The sequence below is a fragment of the Anabrus simplex genome, chromosome 7, assembly GCF_040414725.1.
Source record: "Anabrus simplex isolate iqAnaSimp1 chromosome 7, ASM4041472v1, whole genome shotgun sequence".
NCBI lineage: Eukaryota > Metazoa > Arthropoda > Insecta > Orthoptera > Tettigoniidae > Anabrus > Anabrus simplex.
In genome coordinates, this window is record NC_090271.1 from 197,954,726 (window position 1) to 197,978,945 (window position 24,220).

Consider the following 24,220-nt stretch of genomic DNA (forward strand, 5'->3'; position numbering starts at 1 on the left):
TTACAATCTTAGCATTTACATTATCTAATTCCATAATAACCATAACATGATTGAATGGCACGCTCTTCGTGACGAACTTGCACGGTGAATTTTCACTATCACCCCTCAAATTATTTCACAGCACATTTCACTACATGAATCACTTAAATACACGTGAGCTCACCCACGCCTCATTAGCATACCTCGATATCACACTGCATTGAATTATATATCACCACAATAACTATCACCATTACAGACACTTAATACACGATTGGCACATCATCATTACTATATTGACTTCACGTCGACTCATATTCTTATTATCACTCGTAGATTCACTATTTATTGTATTTCTTACCTGTACAGTACCTTTTTTATGCCACGATATGCCATAGCCTTCTTCTCATTATCATAATCATAGTAAACATGCTGCATTTAATCATTCGAAGAATAATTCGCCCTTGAATTCACGAAGTTCACCATCTCGCTGCTCGAAACAAATCACATCTCCATTATCCATGCGTTATCGGTATTTACTTCATAATAAATATGCTCAAATTCTGCTCTAACATATGTTACATATGCACGCATAAGCTCGTACCTTTCAGTAATTACGATACAATACAGTGTAAACAATGCTGACGCCGACTCCTACGTAAACAGTCATACACTCACAAGATACCGTAAAATTTCTAACACCGTGTCACAAACGCGTATATAAATTACTACAGGCCAACTAATTCAGTATCACATTGCTCATTGTGCGCTTATCCTTGCCTCTTAACGAACTACTTCAGGACATGTATTTACACTACTATCTGCATCATGATTACTAAGTAAAGCAATCGAAAACAACATGAAAAGGTATTATTATTAAGATAAAGATTACTGACTTGGAGACCAGGGCAAAGGAAGCGCATGGTCTATGTGATCCTTCCCCGTAACCACGCCATCGTCTCAGCTGGACCCGCTTTTACAACTTAGCTTTCCATATTTTCGTATTTGTTACCTGGGCACATCATTATAATTTTTATCTCACTCTCATGTAGATCACACCTGAAAAAGGCTAACATTAGATTATCAAGTACACACAAATTCATTATTAAGTTCAACAATGCATATACTTCCAGCTATATGTAGTTATTCATAAGATACCGACATTTTTTTCCAATTACCACGCTGATTTTCCTATAATGGCTTGGCCTTGCGTTACTTCTAATATTTCGTTGCCATTTATCACTACTTATACTCTTTTACTGCGTACGTTGTATAATACAACTCCCTTTATACACTCAACTTGTATACGCTTCGACTTCTATGAATACATCCCAATAATTTGCTTGTTTAACAACAACCTTCTTTGAACTTCACATACATCGACTGCACACTACCATTACATCAAAAACAATGGCCAAGATTCATACTCCGCCTTTTTCCTCATCCAAACAAAGATATGGAACAGAAGTGTATCATACTAGATGTGGAAGTTAATCTTAAGTACGGTACATACTTATGTCTATTACAATAATTATTCGGTGATAGTGAGCTTTACTTGTTCATATAGATTCTTGGATTTGGCTTTAAAATTGATAGCAAGGAATATAGATACATTTAGTAAACAACTATTAAAATAATTATTCAGTGACAGTCCCGCTATAACTGCTTGAATTGCCACAACACAGTTCGGTATAACATTCGTCTTTGCGTCAAGACATTACACCAAACAGTTACAGCGGGGCCTCTCAAACGCCCAAAATCTCACGCGTGCAGAGCGAGGCGCAAGAGCTCCGTGCACTGTGCATCGCTGCCGCTCGGCATGGCTCGGATCAACGCTTCGTCTCTGGGCTACTCGGCTAAGCTCGGCTCAACTCGCCTATACTCGGCTCAAGTCAGCCCGGATTTGGAGCGCTACGGGGCAAGTGGGGCAGAGGGAGACAGGCGGAGCGAGCGAGACAGGCGTGAGGAAAGAGAGAGTAAGCGCTATTGCTCCAAATCGAGGAGTGGGGGTCTGCACTCTGGTCAACCAAGCCAAGTCGTCTCTTGCACCGTGCACAGTGCATGCACCACGCGCATGCACCCTGAGAGGCCCTGAGTTACAGCATAGAAGCGGCAAAATGTTCAAAATGTAACGTCCCTTTCACAAAGGACGACAACGCCGTGGGCTGTGATGGATGCCCCCTTTGGTTTCATAGTACCTGTAACCCATTGGGAGTAACAGAAACCAAGGCATTGAATTCCAAAAAAAGGTAATCTCCTCTGGATGTGTGACACTTGCAGCTACAGACTGCACAACTATGGGCTGTGTAAAACATCACCGGAAAATGGCGAAGCCATCACAGAAAGCATAAAGTCCTGTAAGGAGCTGAAAGAAAAAATGGATGATGTCGCTGAGACTTTGATGCAGAAAATGTCCCTTATTCTAGAAGTTCAGTTACAACAAACGGAGCTACTGACGACAGTGAAGGAAACTGCGAAGTTATATGATGAATCCATAATCCTAGAGCAGAGAAGCCTTGAAGCTCACAATTCTCACTCCTCAATCATTAGAGAAAGGCGGGAAAATACGTTAAGCAAGGAGCAGAACAATCCAGGAAAATTTGAGATTGAAGAATGTAGTGTAAATTCGTCAATAGAGCAAGTTCATGACAAATATAAAATGGAATTTAGAGAGGGATACCAAGAGGTAACTAGAAGGCAACAAGGAGTCAGAAAGAACAGTATTGCCGTTGTGAGCACAATGGGCCCTTCAAGTACAGAATTACAAGCTGGAGAAAGACGTGCCTGGCTTTACATGGGAAAGTTACATCGGGATACCACAACTGATAAACTTAAAAGGCATATGCAGAAACAAGGTATAACAGGTGAAGTACAGTGTGATGAGCTGCAGAGTAAAGGCTACTTTAAAGTTTTTAAAATTGGAATACGGTTCGATGAGCTAGAACGAACAAGCTCACCCGCATTCTGGCCTAAAGGTGTGCTCGTAAGACAGTATCGGTTTCGGAGTAGGAGAACTGAGGGAATCAAACTTTACTAGCAGTAATTATGTTGCAAATATTGGAAGCCAATGCACAGGATGCACCACACAGATACAAATTAGGACATTACTTTGGAATATAGAAGGCCTGACAAATGCAAGCAATATGCTCCCTGATAACTTCTTCATGACTTACGATATTGCTAACTGAGACAATGCTAACACATGAATGGTCCACAAAAGGCACGTATATAATCCATAATTTCGCCTCCCAGGAGCATGTAGGCAGACCAAAAGGTGGAATCACGTGCCTATTAAAATGCGATTTCTCACCTTTTCAAGTAATACACTCTTCAGAGCACATCTTGTTTATAAGAACTAAAATATGTTCCATAGCATGCCTATACTACCAACCACACTCTCCAGTGAATGACATAATAGAAGGATTACGTACTATCTTAAACAAGATGGACCCAGATGAACCATTGTTACTTGCTGATGATATGAATTGTAGAATTGACAAGCCAGATTTTAAAACTACGTGTGTGATGGAATATTTGGAAGAAGAAGGCTTAAAATTAATCAACCAGCGAAATCAATTTACATACGTAGCATATAACGGGAGGAGTACAATAGATCTTGTATTTACTAACATGCAAAACATCCATCCAACGCACCAACAGGTAACCCCTATTGCCATTAGTAAACATTTGCAAGTAATAACAAACTTTAATCCTTTATAGCAAGATGGAAAAAAGAAAATGCCAACACTTTACCCCACAAGGACACTTGACTTTGCAAAAATACAAGAAGCAAATTTTGAAATAGTACAGGAACTGATCAGGGACGAAGCTGTTCTAGAATTAGACTGCCAGATGCAGAAGGTTATACAGTATACAGATCCATACAAACGGAAAGCAAAGCCCTGGTTAGACTCGGACTGCTATGTTGCTAGGAAAGAAACGCTGAATAAATTACACATTACCTTGAATTCTCCGTCTCCAGAAAACCTTGAAATATACACACTTTCTCGTAGGCTCTATAAGCAGCTAATAAAACAAAAGAAGACAGAGTACCAAGAAATGCTAGATATAAAGAAGATAGAAGTTGCTGAACGACATACTTATAAAATACTGAACCCAAGAAAACCAAAATTCCCTAGGGACATACCAATAGAAACCTGGTAAAAACATATGTGTCAAGTGCTTCAGGTTAAAGATACTCGACCACTACAGACACAATCAGAAGATGTAACTGAGTTTTTGCCTATAACAGCAATGAATATCAAAGACGCTATACACAGCATAGGAAATGGAAAGGCTTGTGGACCTGATCAGATTTACTACGAACATTTGAAAACGGTGACTCCAATTTTGAAGGAAACGTGGTCTTATTTGATGAACGAATGTCTTAGGAGAGGTAGAATACCATATAATTGGAGAAGATCCTACATCAAAATGGTATACAAGGGCAAAGGGTACATGGGAGATCCAGACTCGTACAGAGGTATCGCACTCGAATGCACTCTTTTTAAGGTAATGACCAAAATTCTCACTGATAGGCTAACAGCACTTGTGGATCAATATATACCAGAGCAACAGTTTGGTTTCAGAAGAGATAGATCTACCCTGCAAGCAGTGGAGTGTTTAAAACAAGAAATCGAGGAAGCACTAAGAGTACCAGGTGGGAAGCTCCACGCAATCTTTGTTGACTTCTCTAAAGCTTTCGATATGTTCAATAGGAACATACTCCTGGCAAAGTTGGAACAATTAATTGGTAAGAGTCACTACTTGACGGTCATAATCAAAGACATTCTCTCCAACAATACAGTATTTATACAGGATAACATATCAATATCAGATGCAATAGCACAGACCAATGGTGTACTACAAGGAGATCCTCTAAGTCCTTTTCTGTTCTCAATAATCACTTCGGATGTGACACGATGCATCAAAGATGGTGTAAAGTTGTATGTATATGCAGATGATATGGTTCTCGCTTCAGAACGGCTGGAGGACCTGAAAGAGTCTTTTGATCTTCTGGCAGCATGGGCACATGAAACTGATCTCAGCATAAATGACCAAAAGACTGTCTACATGATTTTCAGAAAAGGGGGAAGGCCAGCAGTGACTGACAGTGTCCATTACAATGGTAAAGAACTAACAAGGGTTAGTCACTTCAAATATCTGGGAGTCATATTCCAAACCAGAGGTGATGTTTTCACAAAACATATAGAGAATAGGACAATCTTGGCATTTACTGCAGTGAACGAAATCAAAGATTGGCGTAAGATGTCAGTTAAAGCAGCGATACAGCTCTTTAATATTAAAGTTGTGCCTATAATCACCTATGGTCTACAACTCGTCTGGGAATACCTAAACATTAATAGTCTACGACGAATAGAGAAAGCCAAAGCCGCATACTTAAAGAGAGCTCAGGGGCTTTCGAAGTATATATCTCGATTTGTGTATGTTCTGACGAGGAATCTTTCCTGATCGAAGAGCTACGCTTCAAGATGTCACTACCATCCACGACAAATTACGATCGACTACTTACGGAACTGAAGCAGAAAAGAGAAGACATTTAGTTAGATTTCTATACAACGGATGCTATGACAACGCGGGGATGGATGGAAGCGAACTACGAATTAAGACATATTGTAATTAGATTGGCTGTTCATGGTTTTCACTTTAAGCTTTGTAAAACCAAAACATTTCATGAACCTGAATTCGGATGCATGTGTAAATTGTGCGATCGTGAATGTGATAGATACCACGTCTTAACATGTCCTAATAGAGGGAAATCGTTGATTAAGTTCTGTTCAGGAGAATGAGAGCTATGTGGCTTGGAAATGTTAAAATTAATGTACTATACTTACTTACATGGCCATTTGGCTTTAATAAAACTATTATTTATGTCTATCGATACCTAGATGTCGCCACCATTACTCTTACCAACTACCGCTGTTTTACATTACATAACATTACCCAGTTTGTATGATCTTTGGTTTCGTCTTATTTAATACATTCTGTATTCTACATTGAGCTTAAATTTAACATTATATAAATGATTTTACACATATTTCCGCTTAAAAATGAACGTAAAGTCTCTCTCTTCACTCTCACTTTTTGCGTTTTCGTCATATATAGTTGAGTTCATGTCCAAACTGTTCCTGCGCCATGTTTCCGGACCTCGTGTTCGTTGTCACTCGCGCTGTGGCGCTCGTTCCAAATGGAAACGGCACAATACAACCATTTCGCTGAAAGGTATTTTTTAAACAAAAAAATTTGTCACAAAAGCTTTGTTGTAATTCTTTTAAAAGAGAGGTAATGACCTATATCGGGTGCCAGTTTATTCTCAATTTGTCAATATCCCTGTGAAAGAAAGGCGAACATCTAGAATTAATATACTGTGTGTGTATGTATGTATGTATGTATGTAATTTAAGTGACTTAATTACTATAAGTAGTAAATAAGTTTTTCCACCCAAAGCAATTTCAACATGCCGATAGACTTTTAAAACTTCATTTTAAATACAGTATTTACGTTAAGTAACATAAAAATGTGTCTAGTAAGCATTTTAATTTTGGCTGCTGATCATGACTCCTATTCCCGCAAAAGTGTCTGCATAGAACTTCTTTCCAGGTAAGTGACATGTCAACCCTGATACTTTGGAACCTTCCAAAATAGGTTTCATTCGCATCTATCATTACATTATTTCGATTTTGAAGAATCTAATGAAAATGAAAGGAGCTTTTGACTTATTGTCCAGATCTCTCCAAATGTTATTCTTTTTCTTCTCCTTCTTGCCCTTTTTCTTAATTGGTTGGGGTAGGCAATTCATGTGGATTTGGCTTAGTTTTACAGACGGATGCCCTTCTTGACTATTGAGTGTCTTTCTCGTGGTTGAAGATGGATGCGTTGAAATAAACACTAATCACCAGTCCCCGAGTCAGAGGAATTCACCAGCTGCGATTAAAATCCCCGACCCGGACAGGAATTGAGCCCAGGACCATCTGAATCAGAGCCAAAGAACCGGATATCTCTCCAAATTGCTTGAAAATTTAGTCTAACTTTCACCTGAAATATTGACGTCAATCTCTTTCTATATGGGGGCTGCCAGGATCACGGCCGCAAGTTTTCATGTAGGAAACGCACGTGATAGGTATTGACGAAATAAAATATCTAGTGAGTGTGGGTCTGAAATTTTGTTAGAATTTATTTCCTGAGCGTAACGGTTAGCACTATTAGCTGCCGTCCTCTTAGATAGGTACATGCAGCTCACCTCCATTGTGGGTGTGCAGATACGAATATACTTTTTATTTCCTAATTTTAAATAAAGTTATAAATTTTCAAGACAAGACAAAATCGACGTACAGTGTTTCTGTGATGTGAGTAGTAACACGCATATAGAAAGAGATCGACGTCAATATTACGGGTGAAAGTTTGACTAAATTTTCAATGGTAAAACGCAGAGTTGTTGGAGTTTCGATGAGAGCACTGGAAGCCCTTCTTGGCCAGAGAGAGGGCATTGTCCTCTGGGTGGCCCGCCTCACCCCTTCAGGTGGGGGAATGAAAGCAATTTAAGAAATTTAAAACAAACGCTTCATCATCTCCAGGTTGATCAGTATCCACGAGGACTTCCATATCATTTTCCACTTCTGGAGCAGTACCGGGTGTATGCATAAGTTTTGTAGTAAATATAACACGTAATTTTCAAGATAAATTCATTTTTTGTATACTCAAAATATTCAAAATATTGGCTATCGGCTTCTACACACTTTCCAAATGCATATCTTAGATTTCCCGTGTTGTCTCCTGTTCGCGAGAAAAAAAAAATAGTTGCCATGACTTATGACTTGACCTACGTATGTTAATTGAGCATTCACCCAACTTCCACTGAAGTCTGGTCCAACTCACAGTTTCTACAGTATGTGAGCGCCGCAAACACATCGTCTCTGAGCATCCTTCGTCATAAAGAGGAAAAGGAGTGATATTTTCTAAGCTATATATTTTCATCTTTTATTTCGAGGAGATTTGTTAATGCCCATGAAGGGGTGTGCCAAATAGTGCCAGGAGAAGACTTTATCTTCCATGATATCGGAAGGGTTTAGGAGAATAGGACAGGAATTATCCACCTTTCAATACAGAAGGTTTTAGGTATTGAAATATTTACCATGAGTTTAAAATATCTTTATTTGAGAATATCAGGAAAACATAATTCTTCTGAGTGTTTATTGTTACTTTGCTGCGATAAAACGAACTGTCACTTACCAAGGCCAATGTCTACACTTCACAACGTTCTGACAGTGACATTTGTTCAGTCATGATCTGTTTCATTTATTTCCTTCGTCTCTGTATGGATAACCACTAACGTAGTTTATATGTGTGCTTCACAATTCTATGGTAGCTGATCTATCTACGTCATTTGATAAAATATATCGCATGAATATTCTAATACTTCCGCTTCGACATGAATGTCGCAATTGTCGAAGAGATTATGCCACTCATTCTTGCATTTCAATTGTATATACAGGGTGTATCAGCATAACTATTCGTAATTTTCCTATGTTGTAAGAGGACTTGAAAATAAACGCGTTTTCTTTAGCGTCCGGAAATGCTTTGTAAAAAAAAAGACAGACCTCATCACTCACATTATGGTTGCATTTATAATTCATCTCCTTCGTTATCAAGGAAATGATAAAACAGTTGTAGGCGAGTTAGGTTGTTGCTGTGTCACAAAATATCTCTTCATTTAATTTAAGATATTAAAATGCATTCGTGTACAAATATTGAATTAGCAGACAAGCATAAGGCATACGGAGCAGCTTGCAGCAATGCTAATTTGGCAAGGGGAATTTACAAGGAGCAACACTCTCAGTGTCTTATTCCTTGCCATACAACGAAATATTTTCGGGTATTACTTTATTTAGAAACATATTTATATCCATGTCCTCTATCACATCAGAAAATGCGGAATGGTTTTTCTGATATATCCTGTAGACAGCGTGATCCATATAAACTTTTAAAATCCTTAATTACTTATCACTTTTGAACCAATAATAGCAAAGGTGGGCAGTCTGCTCTGAATTGCAGAGCAACTGTGGGAGATTCCTAGGGTAAAATTGAAAATGTTAGAGGGAGGGGGGGGGGGAGCACAGTTTCTTTTTAAAATTAGGCGATCATCGAAGAAGCTAGGCTGCAGAATTCATGGAGTCTGTAGACGTATGAGATGTTGCGCCATCTTGCTGCAAATGTATTCTGTAAGTACCTGTCTCCTGGTTCAATCGACGCAATGATTTCTTTGGTAAACTCAGTGAGCGTCAAAAACATCAATGTAATCTTGACTCATTCTACGTCTGTTTTTTCCACTCTCGCTGAGGAGTGAGCCACTTGTCTCCAGCTTTCTTATCTATATTTATAAAGTTGTAGGAAATACACTGTCTGTAATTTCGTTTATTTTTCCATAATTTAGATGAACTCAATACCGTATCAGTGTTGTTTAGTTTTCGTGTTTGTTTGTTTATTGCACCATCACGAGTAAACGGCTGAATAGATCTCGACCAAACTTCATATTTAGAGTCTACTCATCCAGGATAAAGTTTTGGTATGCATATGATTTTTAAAATCACTGAATAGACAGGGGGTTTATAGGAAAACCAGAAGAGATTTATTTTTCAATTTTCTCTCACTATCGATTTTCTGTTGAAATCTGTAGACTATTATATGAAATGTCCCTTCATTTTAAATGTTTTTTCATGTACAAAATTTCGCTTACTCTTCAAACGACTGAGAAAATTCATGTTCTCGAACCAGTGACGGACACCTTCGCAGATCGACAGCGAAATTGCTGGTTACCATGGCAACGTCTCAGTCTGCATACTAGCAGGGATATAACGCGATGCCATTTTTGTCATAATTCCTGTAAACTCGTGGTTGTTCGTTGGGTAGAAGACGAGAGAGGCGTCAAGCTGCCAGTCTGAGGGATATTTTCAGAACCGTTGGAGGTTACAATCGTCTTCGAATAGTGCTAAGCGTGGCTGTTAACATTAGAACAATGCCGCGGAATATAGCTCATTATTTCACACTGTAAGGTGTTTTGTGGCATTTGCTATAATTGGTGCGGTATTTTTCCTCTACTTCCGTTTCCTGCTTTAATTTCTTAGCTCTGCCTTGCCTCTTTAGGCTTAAGAATAACACCATAAGTCATTTTCTTATCTGAATACTTCACATTACTTCTTTGTTGAAAATGGAAACCTACAACCTGTTTTCCAATCATTGACCGGGTCAGGGATGTAATGAATGAAGCAGATACAGGCTGTTAGTACGATGGGGTCGCCACTCCCAAAGTGATTTATTAATGAATGATAGATGCAATTAAATGAGAATGGAGAGTGTTGCTGGAATGAAAGGTGACAGGGAAAACCGGAGTACCCGGTGAAAAACCTGTCCCGCCTCCGCTTTGTCCAGCACAAATCTCACATGAAGTGACCGGAATTTGAACCACGGTATCCAGCGGTGAGAGGCCGATGCGCTGCCGTCTGAGCCACGGAGGCTCTTACTTCTTTGTTACCGCTTTCAAATATCCGTAACAAATGTGAACAGAATTTGGTGAGGGACACCCCATTTTTCCAATTCATCCACATAGTATTTACATATTTGTCCTATCCGGCTGTCCTCCGATATTATCCGCAGTTATTGTCAACTTTCTTAACTGCCTTAATTTATCTCCGTATGTATGGGAGTGCTAATCCCGAAATCTGGACTCTCCTTTCTTTGAGTGATATTATACACTACTTCTTTTGTGCATATTTTCCTTCACTGTCTATAATTTAACTGATTGAGTCAAATAAAGTACCATTAACTGGAACCTATGTAGAGGCATTGGGTAGGTTGTGACACTTGTGAGAATTTTACTATGGCCACTAAAAATAAGCTGCCCTAGGAAAATCATCGTTCAAAGCTGGAGAACACCGATACACGTCTAGAGCGTCTGAAAATTCTTCTGAACGTGAAGCCAGTTTGAATACGGACAGTTTGTAATATTATTTATTGTATAAGGATAAGTAATTGAAATAAATTAATAAAAATAATTAATCGAAATGTCCGTAAGATGGGCGTCAGAGTTCACCTGGATGGATCCCTCAAATTTTAATAGAGCATGAGAATTCTCTCTCTCCCAGGGAGTGTACGTAAAACTGCGTACTGGTACATCTGCTTCAGACCTTACCTAACCTTCTGAAAACGACTAAATGGGTAGGAACGGCACCTACGTTCCTCAATAACTTCACTGATTGTAAAATAACTAACTATATTCTGAATAATATCCGTGCATGAGCACCTCAACGCACCAAAATATACATTGAATACACTCAAATAATACTGCTGGAGGACTCCATATGTACACAATTATCGATCAACAACTACTACAAAAACGGTGGGAAACCAAAAGCGAGGACCAGGCTACCATTTGTAGTCAGTCCGATGAACAGTAATTACAAAGCATATATATGTAGATAAATACTCTTCACTGTCTCTATGTATCAACACAACTTGCATATTCCAATTATTGGCACTTGTTATATCACATTGATACTGTACCTTTATAATTCTGTATTCACTGATTCTAACACTTGGTTTAAAGATGCTTTCACTTGTGCAACACACAGTTGTTGTTCCAGAACATAAATTATGGAAAGTCTGAGATACAGTACACCATAGCTTTCACCAACATATAAGACACCAAGCCGCCACAAGTGATATAATATCAAGTGCCTAAGCACTCCACAGTTTGTAAGTCAGTACCACACACTCAGACTCACTTCACTCATGTGTTATCTCGGTGAGTCTCGACGTGGTGTCTCTGTTTAAGAGATTACCTGTTGATCGTGTTATGTCTATCATTAATGATATTTTTACCGAAGAGATCGCAAGGCTTTTCTATCACTGCATGATCTCCTCTTTTCTATGGAATGGGAAATATTATGAACAGAGAGATGGTGTGGACATGGGAAGTCCTCTTTCTCCTGTAGTGGCTAATTTCTTCGTGGAAAACTTCGAAGAGAAAGCCTTGTCGTCGGCAAGGTGTGATGAACTACGGTAATTTTACCAAGATAAAGGCTGTATGGTCAGTAAAAGGGTAGAGGGATACATTCACCTTAACGATATCATAAGTCACTACAAGAAAGCTCTCTTTTAAGGTAGTTTCACTGGACGACCTTGATACATACGAGTAGATGAATGAAGTTACTATGTTGCATGTGTAAATATTTTTGATCCGACCTTTCTGACACAAGTAACATGAATTAACTCAACATGTTAGATGAGTAAATATTCCTTATTTGACCTTCCTATTACAAGTACGATGAACCCTAAGTGGGAAGAAATGTCATTTAATAAGATCAGTCACCCAGTGATCGTCACAACGTTTCATTTGAAATTGAAAACTCCCATGGACTTATTAACGAAAGTCAAATATTTGAACGAACTCTTTGTTTTATGTCCTGGGTTGAGTGCCAGATGCGAGCTTTGCCTATACTGTTACGAACCGAATTTAAGATACTAACTGCCAACATTGTTAAGGTAATTAGTGTTGAAATGTCAGAAAAAATGGCATGTGCTTTCCAGCTTTTTAAAAAGTCACATAGTATAGTGCATGGTCTACGGGGTCTCTATAGTGGCGCTCACCATATATGAAAGAAAAGCGATGATCAGAATGCTATTCATGAGTTTTGATTAACTGAACACACATGAGGGCGATGGTTAGTATTCTGATCGGTGTTAAGTGTCCATCAACAAGGGGACCTCAGTGAGCCTGATAATTCCCCACGTCAGCATCTATATGTCGTGTTCTAAATGTCTATCTATTTGAGCTATGTTGTGTGGGAAGCTATGCCTTCCAATCGATGATATGTATTTATGCTGGTAATAATCACTAAAATAGGAAGGAATAATAATTTTTGATTTAAATTTTGTGCCCCAGTCGGAAGTTGTCCAGCAATTTCAAAAATTTTTCTGATGATGAACTACAGTAATTCCTTCAAATCTCTGATTATTTTGAAATTACATTCGAAGGAGGAGAACAAGGGGACGTCAAGAAGCATTTACCCCCTCGATATACAATAGAACGATAGAACCAATACAATTCACTAGTTCAACGACTTTCGAGGACTAGTAACCTTTCCGAATGATAGTATAATCGCCAACAAATTGTTGTGGGACGCCATCATATAAGTCCTTATTAGTTCTTTTCCGACCTACAAAAGGAACACGCACACACTGAAGCAATACTAAACCAACTACAACTTGCTCAAACAGTAAGGAAATTGCGATGCTGCCGTCAAGAAATTACGGAGTCCCACATTTTAAACATTGTTTCCCAAATTCCAACAATATAGTGTGTACTTAAGGGCTAAATATAACATTTTATTGAATTTGGAACATGTGTGTTTGCAAATGTTTTACACGGGATTCCACATTACTTGGGCACAACAGTTTCAAGAACTAAATTTATTGTGAAGAATGAACTGGGAAAAGTGTCTGCTTGTCAGATATATCTTGTCGTAAACATAGTCGTACGAGAACTGAGACAACTTCACCATCAGCCCCATTATTCATGTCATCACTTAAACCTCTTGTAGAACATTACGTTGAACTGCAGAAGATAGTGGTTTTTGAAACCTGCAGCATTTTGAGGAAAGTGACGAATAGTGTTTCAAAGAATCCATAACTAGAGAAAATCAGAGGATGCATAATATTTCGATCGGCTTAGGTATGAATCCCACCTACTGTAACTGAACACCGAGGAAAACCTGAGAATACCTAGATGATGGTGGTATAATAAATAATAATAATAATCATCGTCATCTACATACATAGAATTGTGAGACTCACGTGCCTGTAATTCATAATACTAGAAAGATTTCCTCATAATTATTTATTTCATGCGTAATACTGATGATCTAAAGGAATTTTACCTTTGATATCAGTCTGTCGGTCAGGTTATGTTAGTGTTCCTAGAATTGCAAAACTGCTGGACATATTTCAGTCGAACTACGTACTTGGAATCTACTCATTCTATATTGTGTTATTAGGCGCATATAGAGTTAGGGCTTATAGGAAGATTATTCACAAATATCTTCGTTAATATTTGATCTATCAAAAGCCTGTATAAGGCAATCGTTTAAGAATATGTTATTTTCGTTCGTTTATGCCATATACGTATTTAACGTACGACGGATAGTACCGGAGATGCTTATGAAAAATTATACTTTTAGTCCCAGTCCCGTGGGATACTTGGTGCATGTCCCTTGAAGATGTGTTAACGGGAAGAATAAAAGAGCCCTTTTACGCATTAACATACAGCAGACTAAAAGGGAGGTATCAACTATGGATTTTGTGAGTCTTCAGACACAATGCCGCGCCACAAACAATATGAAACTGAGAAGGAGGGGGAATTTCGCGCAACTTCGGTGCAGGAACTGAATTGTATAATATATTCCGAAATCGTCCTCATTTCGTCTTGAATTTGTTCAGCTTTATCATACTCTGCGTTATTGCCACGTCATTTAGGTGAAAAATATCAGTTAACATGTGAATAGATCCATGTTACTTCGCATACATTTTTACGAAAGAAACATGTTAATCCATTGCAAATTCCTGTGCAAAGAATGGGTACAAATGCTTGTCATCGATAAAATTGTTGACCTTGTTGGAACATCGAGCACACCGAATTCTCTTCGAAATGGCCGTTGTTTCAATCAACATGCTGCCGCTGTCAGTGTTATGACTGCAACAATTAGAGACTATAAGCTAATTAATAATAAATTATTCAAGCCAATTCAATTACTAGCGTTTCGCCCCAGTGTGATAGGGGCCTCGTCAGTTTGATTGCCACATGTTTCCAAGATGTTGGCGGCTAGTGCACCGTTTTGACACCACTACAACCAACCTATGTAGAACAATGCAGTGACGGAACACTCAACCGTACAAAACTTTGCAGCCGCAGAAGATTACTTTCTTTCAAAATTCTCTTGTTTGAAACAGGATGATCATATCGTTAGGTGGTAGGACTCCAAGCATCATATCTTCGGTCACCGGGCTTCCGCAGTTTTCGAATAAGCTTGCGTTTCGAGAGTGTATATAATTAATTAATTACAGTTAAACTTCTGAAACTCGAACTTTCTATATCTCGAAAGACTTTGTTTCCCGACGGAACCCTATATAATTAATGAAAATCCATAGCCTGTTTCCAGTCATTCGACCGGGTCAGGAATGGAATGAATGAAGCCCTATCTAGTGGCAAGGATAGGAATTGTGCTGGCTGTCGAAACCTGTCACACTCCTCTGGGGCAGTGATTAATGAATGACAGATCAAATGTAATGACATTTGGAGAGTGTTGCTGGAATGAAAGATGACAGGGAAAACCGGAGTACCCGTAGAAAAACCTGTCCGGCCTCCGCTTTGTCCAGCACAAATCTCACATGGAAAGACCGGGATTTGAACCACGGAACCCAGCGGTGAAAGGCCGGCGCTCTGCCGCCTGAGCCACGGAGGCTACAATCCTATATAATTAATGCGTTACAGATAACTCGAAGTTCTGTTGAATTCTTTGACATCTCGAAGAATATTCGAAACCCAGGTAGAAAATGTTGTAGAGAGCGCACGCTTAGAGGAAAATTTCAGATATTTTCCAAAATTTGAAATTGTAAGTATTATAAAATGAGTGTTACTTCTTATGGTAAAATGAAGCTTTTTTTTAATTGCTATTTGCTTTACGTCGCACCAACACAGATAGGTCTTATGGCGACTTTGGTACAGGAAAGGCCTAGGAGTGGAAAGGAAGTGGCCGTGGCCTTAATTAAGGTTCAGCCCCAGGATTTGCCTGGAGTGAAAATGGGAAACTACGGAAAACCATCTTCAGAGCTGCCGACAGTGGGGTTCGAACCCCTATCTCCCAGATGCAAGCTCATAGTTGCGCGACCCTAACCGCACGGTCAACTCGCCGGTAAATAAAGCTTTTAATACAATATCGAATGATATTAAAATTGTAGGCATTGAAAAAAAGAACAGTGTCATAAATTAGGAAGTAAATAACAGTACAGCTGATATATTTTTTGTGGACACTCAGTAGCATATACGTTTTTCTATATCTTGAATTTTCGATAACCGGAAGTATTCTGTCTCCGCAGGCGCTTCAAGATATGGAAGTTCCACTGTATTCGTTGCCCGGCCAAGTTTTATGCGGTTGAATATATCTCCATTTGTATAGACGCCTGCCTTGAATATTTTCATATTGGCAATCGATGGAATTTAATAATGGTTCTTTAGTGGGAAGTTAACTTTTGATCATTATTAATAGTTAACAATAGTAATAATAGTCAACAATGAGTGGGAAGGGTATCGAGGTTCTCCTAGGGCCACTGAAATCATCAAACTAAATTTCAAATTTACAGTATCTTCCAGAGGGAAATTATAATTCATTAAAATTAGAAAGGTGTATGTGAATCTCCCTGAACTGCAATATCCGAACGCCAGATTTCGAAACTAACGTGACACAGCCACTGCTGTCTTAACAAATATCACTTCAAGAATCTTGAAATTGTGGGACTTGGCGGTCGGAGCCAGTGGCATATACACTGAGTGGCCAAAAGTCTTGCGAAGACACTGAATGTGACGTTAATAACGAGTTGCTTCTCCGCGAGCCATGCAAACGGCAGCAGTACGGCGAGGTATCGACTTTGCAAGTTGTTGGAATCTTTCTGGAGGGATCTGGACTCCACGCATCTTGCACTGCTACCCACAATAAATTAGTTTTGTGTAGTTGGTGCGGGGTTCATGGAGTGTACACTAGCATCGACAGCATCCCATAAATGCTCAACTGGATTAAGATCGGGGGATCTTTAGGGTCAATCCATGATCGTAACTTCACTGGAGTGCTCCTCCAGCCACCTGCGTGCCACTACAGAGCGGTGACATGGCGCATTGTCCTGTTTAAAAATGACACCTTCATCAGGGTACTCTATGGCCAGAAAGGGATGCAGGTGGTCTGAAAGAATGTTCACATAACGTTCACCTGGCAGCGCTCCCTGCAGCCGGACAATGGGGCCTAATTGCGAGCATGAGAACGCCGCCCAGGCCAGAACTGAGCTACCTCCCGCCTGGACACAACCTTGTTGACACGCAGGATCCATAGCTTCATTGGGCATACGCCACACTCTCACGCGCCCATCAGCTCGATACAACTGGAACCAGGATTCATCGAACCATACCACACGCCACCACTGTTTCATGGTCCACTGCCGATGTTCGCGGGCCCATGCACGTCGTTGAGCTCTGTGTCGAGATGTCAGCAAAGGGACACGAGTTGGTCGTCCGCTGGTGAAGCCTAAGCGATGCAGAAGTCTCGTTAGTCCTGGTAAAAATGTGTTGCTGACTTCCAACATTCAACTGGGCGGTCGAGCGTCCGGTATGGTTCTGCAGAGGTGACGTGATGTCTGTTCGTTAAACACCTGTGGTCCTCCCGTGGGCGGTTTACGCGGGTGGTAACATTATCTCTGCGACATTGAAGATCCACCTTCGACACTGTTGACCTCGGAAACTCGAATTCGCATGTAATCTCCTCAATGCTCTGACCCATGCGCCGTACGCCGATGCTCATCCCACGTTCAAAGTCGTTAACTCGCGACGTGTTGCCATCTCCACGGCACTGGTGTCTGTGACAGAGTGCTCATCTACGCCGCAGCTAGCTGCAACGCTCAGGAGTCATGCACTGCATACTTTCTAAGGGGGCACCTCTTCCCGTGACTTTTGGCCACTCAGTTTATATATTTTCACAAGGACATCAGCATACGTACTGTGTGTGACCACAAGGATCCTGAATTTTACAAAAACGCCTGTAGACGTAATGTTACAACTTGGAAAAAATAAACTATTCGTATGCACAATTAAAAAAAAGTTGCTTGGACTCATACTTTACGGAATGCAACACCTTCATAGGGGATTATCACACAAAGTGGAAAAGATTAACAATTATAAAATGAAGGTGGTGGTGCAGAATGCTTAATAGCTGCAGATACCACATGTACGCTGAAGATATACAATTATATTTGCACTGTGAACCGGAAAGACTAACCGTTGAAATTAAAAATTTCAATAGAGTCTTACAAGAAAACTGTAACTGGACTGACCTGCATGGACTTAGATTAAATAACGTAAAATCTCAAGCTTATTACTTTCACATCCTCGGCTTTGTTCAAAAACCATAAGCATCTTCACTTTACCAAAACTCTACCTACAAAATTCACTCATTGATTTCAGTGAATCTGTCAAAGATCTCGGTGTTATTATAGACGAACATCTTTCCTGGAAACAGCAGGTTACCAGCATCTCCAGGAAAGTATTTGCGACACTGAACTCTCTTAGAAGATTCCGCAATATATTTTCTCGAGTATTAAAAGAAGGCCTCATTTGCACTCTTGTATTGCCTCATTTCGACTAGTGTGACACCGTGTACAACGACCTGACTGCTACTCTTAACGACAAACTTCAACGCGCGCAAAATGCCTGTTTTCGCTACATATGTGACCTACGTTACTTTGACCATGTTACACCTGCCTACGATGAACTCGGTTGGCTAAAACTCAAACAGCGCCGTAATCTTCATGCTTTATGCCTTCTTCATCGAATACTCTCCTCATGCTCACCTCCCGACTTATACAGTCAATTTCACCACCTCTCATCCAATCACAGTTTCGGCACTCGGTCAAAATCTGATACACTCTTCTCTATTCCATCTTACTGCACCACACGATACACAAACTCATTTGTTATTTCTTGGACACGACAGTGGAATACACTACCCGTCTCTGTCAGAGGAGCCTGCTAGTTTTAGGCAACTTTGTCACCGACACCTACTGAGTAATAGATGAAGTCCTAAATTGTTATTCTATGTTGTGGAAATATTGTAGATTTAGCCTTCCTCAAACTATAGACTTTATATAATCTCACTGTTATTATTAAGGTTAAATGAAATTAGGTAATCATGTCATAATTGTGTAAATTATCATCATCATCATCATCAATTTTCCTATTTATTCCCTATTTTTTATTTTTGCTTTTCATCATGATATTGTATTGTTTAGTAGTTGCAAGATGTTTCAATTGTAAGTATATTTATTTTAATTTTACACATGTAGATACTGTATTTTCTGGTTAGATGGAAGAGAGGGCCTAATGGCCTTAATTATAATGCTGTTAAGTGTGGGGATATCTAACACTTTCAAAATGTTCCAGGTGTATTGTGCATTACCTCCCATGCTACCAAATAACAATCCTTTAACTGATCAATGCTCAAGCCCGATGTAGTAATATAGGCTTAAACATTGGAGTCATGGTTCATAAATCTCTTTTCTGTGTAAACCTCAATCGCCGGCTCAATGTATCTTTCGAAACGATTAGAGGGATCCAAAACTAAAGCATGTAGCTTTCTTGGGTGAATGGCAAAATTGTCGGCTCCTTTATTCCATCTTGTAGGACACACGCCGTGAACTTCTTCGTAAACTTGTTGACTTCTGCAAAAAACTCAGCAAAGATGTCATCCACGCTGTTTCCCTTCACAGTACTGAAGGGATAAATTAGTATATTGAGACACTTCTTCTTCATCAATTTACTCTCCAGGGTTGGTTTTTCCCTCGGAATCAGCGGGGGATTCCACCTCTACCCCTTCAAGGGCAGTGTCGTGGAGCGTGAGGCATTAGGTCTGAGGATACAACTGGGGAGAATGACTAGTACCTCGAAGGCGGCCTCACCTGCTATGTTGAACAGGGGCCTTGTGGGGGGATGGGAAGATTGGAAGGGAGAGACAAGGAAGTGGGAAGGACACGGCCGTGGCCTTAAGTTAGGTACCATCCCGGCATTTGCCTGGAGGAGAAGTGGGAAACCACGGAAAACCACTTCCAGGATGGCATCTATCTTTTGATATTTATATTGTATTTGTTTATAACTGCTCTAAGCTATTAATATATACGTTTGTTGTAATATTCTAAATCCTTGTGGTTCCTTGTAACTTCAGGCAGATTAATAAAGTACTAAATCTGTGTATGTACAAGAAAAAACAGAAAGCCTCCGTGGCTTAGGCGGCAGCACGCCGGCCTCTCCCCGTTGGGTTCCGTGGTTAAAATCCCGGTCACTCCATGTGAGATTTGTGCCGGACAAAGCGGAGGCGGGACAGGTTTTTCTCCGGGTACTCCGGTTTTCCCTGTCATCTTTCATTCCACAACACTCTCCAATATCATTTTATTTTATTGCCCCAGAGGAGTGCGACAGGCTTCGGCATCCGGCACAATTTCCTGTCCTCGTCGATAGATGAGGGCTTCATTCATTTCACTCCTAACCCGCTCGAACGACTGGAAACAGGCTGTGGATTTTTATTTTCAGAAGAAAAACAGATCAGACTCCATGGTTCTTTTCTACGCTGACCTTTTGTTTGAATAAAGATTAGCAATGCCAAAGTAAACCTCTGCACTACTGTAAAATATCCTCATAATTTACTTAGTCATAAAGTTTTGTAAAACATACTGTTTTTTCATCAATTATATACCGTACTGAACTTTCTTTTCAGAATCACTGAAGTTCGGCTACACCAGTCTACAAGAAGAAACGTAGTACGGAATGATCCTAGCATATTATCAGGTGCAGCCTTCGCACAACTTCCTTCACATCAAGATGTCATGTGTTTACACATTATTTTATTATATTTATATTTTGATACAAATATTTATTTAGTGGTAAGAATAAAACTTGCATTTAATGATTTAGCCAAGGAACAGACTGCACATCGCAGTAATAATGGGAGACTATATATTTGTACCGTTTACAGCCCATTTTAAGATGCCAATGATTTTCCATTGTATTATTCTCTCTAAAGCTTGCCCGAAATGTTATGTATATTAGGCAATGATATCAGATTAAACCATTCCTCTTGGTTAAATTTTTAAAACGTCCCTATTGAGAAAAGTATTCATGTTCTTGATGCAAGTAAATGATATTTCAATTTACAGGCAGTCATTAATATTAATACCTACGATATTTTAAGTAATCCATTGCTTCCACATCATATTATTTATAAATAATCAAAAATAGCCTACAATTATCATTCACATAAAGAAATACAAATCTCCAAACATTCCATGATTCACATAATTCATGTATATTTTATTGATTTTAACGTGGGATAAATGTTCCAAGTGTTTTGTAAACATAATTGTAGAGATTTTATTAGTACTAGCTTATGCAATAAGATTTGTAAATAATTGTTGTTTCTTAAAAAATAAAGAATATGTGATAATTTCTCTCTTTGATTTCGTCCCTTCTCTAGATATTTGTTTTACAACAGCTTTCACCCTGTGTGTTAAAACCGTGATGAATATAATATAAACTTTATAAAATCGAGTGAGTTAAATTCACCTTCAGAGAATCAAGCTACTTACAGCCTACAATATACCCATATACACGGTTTCTTCATTACAAAACAATGTCACGTAATAAACTAAAACATATTTTATTTCGTGCAGATACCACTGTTGAGTTTAATTTGAATTTCATCAAAGAATACCATAAATTGAGCCACAAAGTTTCGCGAATACATGTATGTTTGTACACAAATAACTGAAAATCTATACGGTGAACATATATTATATATTGTTCACTTTTTCTCGTGGAAACGTTTCGAGCTAATTGACTCAGGCGGTTGAGGCGCTGGTCCTCTGATTCCAACTTAGCAGGTTCGTTCCTGACTCAGTCCATTGGTAATTGGAGGTGCTCAAATACATCAGTCTCGTGTCAGTAGATTTACTGTCAAGTAAACGAAAACTGTCCAAGTAGTTAGTGGGACGTAACATTTTTTTAAAAATATTAAACAATTATGTTAAGGTTAAATTAATTAGAACTAGGTCCATTATTATTACGGAGAAGATTTTAATGTTATTTGATCATTTGAGATGGTATAACCGAAGTATCAGACACTGAAGAGGTTTTGTTTTCTCGGGTTCATCTTCATCGTCATTATTATCAATCCCTCTCTCACCTCTAAGCCCCGTTTCAAGCCAGGTCCCGTTGCCATATATTGCTCTTAATGACGTCATACATCTACTATGGAACTTACTCTGGCTCCTTTCTTTAAATAAAAGTCTGATATCCCATTTCGAATTATCCATTTAATATGATCAAACCGGCTACGTGTGTTCATTTTATCACACTGCCTGACAAAATCATTGAAGCGTTCAGAAGAAATTGCCGGATGACAATGTAACTTCGTACACGAAACACTATCGGTGGATATGAAAATGATTAGAGTTGCAGTTCTCTTTGACTGGTAGAACTGCCACCAGAGTGTAATGGTGTTCTTCGTGTTTAGTATTGTTGCCAGACTTGGTAGGAAATATAAAGGGCGTCAATAGCGTCAGATGTTGAGTGATCACTGAAGGACATTGAGATGCCGCGTATTCGAGTGGGGCAGCGTTATCAGCACTTGCCAAAGATTGAAAGGCGCCTCATTGTGGGACTCCATTTGGCCGGCTGGTTTAATTGTGCAATATTTGAATTTGTGGGACATTCGGATGTGACAGTGACCCGATATTAGACTGCATGGGAACGTGGAGGCAGGCATACTCATCGTGAAGTTTCCAGTCGACCATGTCTGGCAACCACAAGGGTGGATCGCCGTATTGTGCACGAAGCACATCATGACCCCTTAACATCTGCGCCTTCCATCTTAGAACAAGTAATGGACTTCCTGCAACATTATTTGTCATCTCGCACCATTGGTCGTAGACTAACAGCAGCCGGACAAGGGACTTACGTCCCATGCATAGGTTGCCGTTAACACCACAACACATACGGCTGCGATTGGTGAGTTGCCGTGACCGGGAAGCGTGGATTGCTGCTGAATGGCGTCGCATTGTATTTACCGCTGAATCGTGGTGCTGCACTACCGCGGATGACCATCGTCTGCGATTAGGACGGCGACCTGGGGAGAGGTTCCATTCTTCCAATCTTCTGTAGAGGCTCCTGGCGTCATAGTGTTGGGAACCATCGCGTATGACTTCAGGTCGCGACTTGTAGTGATTGAGGGAAGTCCGACGGCTCAACGGTACGTCACGGACATCCTGCATCACTCTCATGCTACAGTATCGTGGTACAATTCTTCAACAGGACAATGTTCGTCCGCACACGGCACTTGTCTCTACGAACTGTCTGCATGATGTTGAGGTTACTTCCGTGGCCGGGAAGATCCCCAGATATGTCCATGATAGATCATGTGTGGGGCCAGCTCGGACGTCAACTCCGTCCCTGTACCAGTATCCAGGACAAGTTACAACAATTGTGGGCCAGCTTGTTCCGGAAAAGATACAACGGATTTGTTATACCCTTCCCAACTGAATCGCACTGATCCAGGCCAGAAGGGGTGCAACGTCATACTGATAAATGTGTTCGTACTGCCAAATTCTTTGTAAAATTGACTCGCATTTGTAATCACTGAGATAGCATCAAATACCCTCTCAACATGTGACGTTCCATTTCGTTTCCTCCTCCACTTCTAAATGTTTAAATTTTTGTCAGGCAGTGTATATTGAATGGTAGACAGTGCTTGAAGCTTGCAATGTAATATCTTGTAGACTGAAAAGGACTGCGGCGAGTATGAAACGGATCTTTCTAACAAGGGGAGGCTACGGCGCATGGGTGACTGATTCGATCCATCTTTGGTACACGTGTAGGGCATGACCAGGAGGATAACAGGTGCAAGTAGTAGGGCGCAATTCTCAGCCGTTTCCGAGAAATTAATTAATGAACAATTCCAGTTAGCCGACGTGCTTTTATCTTAGAGGAGCCTAAAGACCCTAGTTTTAAGGCTAGCTGCCCTTCTCGACATGTCCCTTCCGAACACCATCTTAGAGGGGGCGTAACCTCAGAGGATCCTATTTTTAAGGCTAGCTGCTCTTCTCGACATGACCCTTTCTCTGACACCATCTAGGCGGGGTCTAACCTGACAGTACATACAGTAGTTTTATAACGAGATGCCCCTTCCCGACGTCATCTTGCGAGATACCCCTTCCGAACGTCATCTTATTTGTCTGATATGAAAATAGAAAACCATGAAATGCTCTGTATCCGACAGTGTGGCGTCGCGGAGGTCAACTCAATCCCTCCTCCTTCTTGCAGTTTTACCGCTATCTGACACAATTATACAGACAGATGCCCTCCTGC

At 39.9% G+C, this 24,220-nt stretch overlaps 1 protein-coding gene across 1 annotated transcript in view; it reads left to right on the top strand.

The window, feature by feature from the left end:
- Window positions 1–21,281, top strand: part of LOC137496880 (alpha-tocopherol transfer protein-like) — a 253,478-nt gene extending 232,197 nt beyond the window's left edge. Inside the window, exon 8 of the mRNA XM_068228656.1 lies at window positions 20,577–21,281. Coding sequence (XP_068084757.1) covers window positions 20,577–20,620 — 44 coding nt within the window. The 3' untranslated portion in view covers window positions 20,621–21,281. The remainder of the gene's footprint in view (window positions 1–20,576) is intronic.
- The last annotated feature ends 2,939 nt before the right edge of the window (window positions 21,282–24,220 follow it).